We start from the raw sequence: 2,523 nt of genomic DNA on the forward strand, positions 1-2,523 counted from the left end.
AATAATTCATTTATTGTTATGTCATCATTTAACATCATGTATCATATCTAATTAATATTTGACACATCAAGTTAACTTTTCCATTAAAATAATTATCGTTTGGATGACGATAGTGACTAAATAATTGACAATTGCATATACTAATTATTAAAATAAAATGTTATTTAATTTAAAATTTACTTTAAAAAATTCCAAAAACAATAAGGAAAGGAATAATAATTTACTCTTAATGATAAATAATATCTATAAATGAATGTGTTATTAAAGATCATGTTAGTAACCTTTCTCATGTAAGGAATAGAAGTACAAATACTTGTTTTTCCAACTGTGCTTTGACTACGATAAAATAAAACTCTGTTTAAAACTTGTGGAGTCATGATTGCTGGGAGCAGCAGGCCTTGTCTTCGCAGTGCATGCGATGGTACCAATGGCGTGCATAATCGTGGTCATTCCTTTCTTCTCTAAACTTCTTTTGGATTTGTGGGCCAATATTCCTTTTAGTTTTATGGTCCATACCTTTAATTGGCCCAATAAAAAATAAAACCTTTTCGCCCAGCTGCATTCTAGAGTGTCATCAGCTCAACAACCAAAAAGAACAAAAAAGAAAAAGAAAAAAACTTCAACGCTGATGCAGATATTGGATTTTATTTTTTGACAAAAGAACTTAATCCCACTTCCTTCACTATGAGTTCACTTTAGCACATACTAACATAACGAGCATTCTCAATTGTACAACGGAATCTCAGATTATCCCATTAAGAACTTGTAAGGAAATAGACAAAAATTGTAAAAAATTTATTTGGATTCCACTCACGTTAGCAAGAGATGTTATTTAATTTTTTTAAAAAATTCCGTTGTCCTAAATCCCAAGAGAAGCTTGATTTCAAGGACATTCATCAAACTAACTTAGTTTCTACGATAAACTTGGGTTAACGCATGATCAATTAACTAAATAGTCTTTCAGTTAAGGTACTGTTAACTAAATATAGAATCAGACAATAAATTATTCCTTTTTCGGGTACCTTCTTACATATCTGGAAATAAATTTATAATATTTAGGATACTTAAAAAAAATATATTCTAGATAATTGGGAATGGTCTGAAAAAATAAGTTATCGGGTGACTTATAGATTCATAAAATGCAATGTTAAGTTGATTTGCCTGATTCTAGGATTCTAGAATCTTTACTCAACCTTCATGTGGCCTGTTTTTTATCCAATGATAATTGAGACCGAGAAAATATTTACTCATTCATTTTGGAACAATCTTGTGATTTGATAAATAATACAATCCCTCGAATAAAATAATATAAAGTGTCCAACTTAATAAAATTACACTTTAATAATAATAAAATTATCAATAAAAAAAACATCACGTATTTGCTCCTCATCATTAGAAAAACGACACAACAAACAAAAATAAAAGAAATAATCATTCTCTCACTTTGCAGAATTCGTTTGGAAAATCGATGGACGTCGATCATATTGAAGGCGTTTCAATAAGCATTAGGGGCTGGAATATGGTGGGGATTGGGAGGTGCAGAAGAAAGGTCCGACAGAGTACAATTTCTTCTTATTGTCAAGAGTACGATAAGAAGAAAGGGTAGCACCACTGATCCCGTAGTTGACATCGCTGGGAACTTTACATGTCTCTAACGGAGAACTGTCAAGGTATGCTTTGCATTCTCCAAACTTCAATTTGTGTCCAAACTCCGCAAGTGTCACTGTGGCCAAGAAATAACCTTTTCCATCTGTTGCATCACTCAATACTGATATAGGACCTGTCTCGTACCCATTCTCGTCCACACATCCGCACGTAACTCGTGCCACGGCTCCTGCACCCCTCACACGTCCATCCATATACAATTATTAACAAATATATATCACCATACCCCAAACTATCATAACATAAGTTACTTAATTGACAACACAGCCATAAAAAATGTTTTAAAAATAAAAAAAATAATATACCTTGAATTGGGAAGTAATTAGAGCCTGATTTACATAAAACAACTCCTTGGACACTGATGATTGTGGGCAGCAGTGGCACTTCATCTTCTCCTATTGGTTTGGGCACTTCATAATCTGGTTTCGTAGGCTGTGGTTTATAATAATCTTTTTCGGGTTTGGGCACTTCATAATCTGGTTTTGTAGGCTGTGGTTTGTAATCTGTTTCGGGTTTGGGGTTCTGAAGCGTTGCTGGACCATACCCATAATCAGTTGCCGAGGCAAAGACTAGCAATGCCGAAAGCAGCATAGAGGTTGCGACGAGGGACTGAAGGAAAGCCATTAATAAAATTCTTTGTAATGCTTTTGCAAATGGGTAATGAAGAAATGCTTCCAAGTTATGGTGAGATTCTTTGTAATGCTTTTGCAAATGGGTAATGAAAAAATGCTTCCAAGTTATGGTGAGCTACCAATGCACCAAATACCTTGGCTATTTATAGAGAGAATGATCGCCCAATTATCTTATGCATAATGCGTTTTGGAAATGTGGAAGAAATATATAATAATATATGGATGA

At 33.6% G+C, this 2,523-nt stretch overlaps 1 protein-coding gene across 1 annotated transcript; it reads right to left on the bottom strand.

Moving 5' to 3' along the window:
* Positions 1 to 1,505: 1,505 nt before the first annotated feature.
* On the bottom strand, positions 1,506 to 2,289 carry LOC113873810 (proline-rich protein 1-like). Its single transcript, XM_027512135.1, has 2 exons — positions 1,971 to 2,289; positions 1,506 to 1,834 (listed from the first exon to the last, which is right to left on the bottom strand). The coding sequence occupies exons 1-2, from the start codon at positions 2,287 to 2,289 to the stop codon at positions 1,506 to 1,508; spliced, it is 648 nt and encodes a 215-aa protein (XP_027367936.1).
* Positions 2,290 to 2,523: the final 234 nt, after the last annotated feature.

Source organism: Abrus precatorius, unplaced genomic scaffold (genome assembly GCF_003935025.1).
Source record: "Abrus precatorius isolate BTA unplaced genomic scaffold, Abrus_2018 Scaffold7, whole genome shotgun sequence".
Taxonomy (NCBI): Eukaryota; Viridiplantae; Streptophyta; class Magnoliopsida; order Fabales; family Fabaceae; genus Abrus; species Abrus precatorius.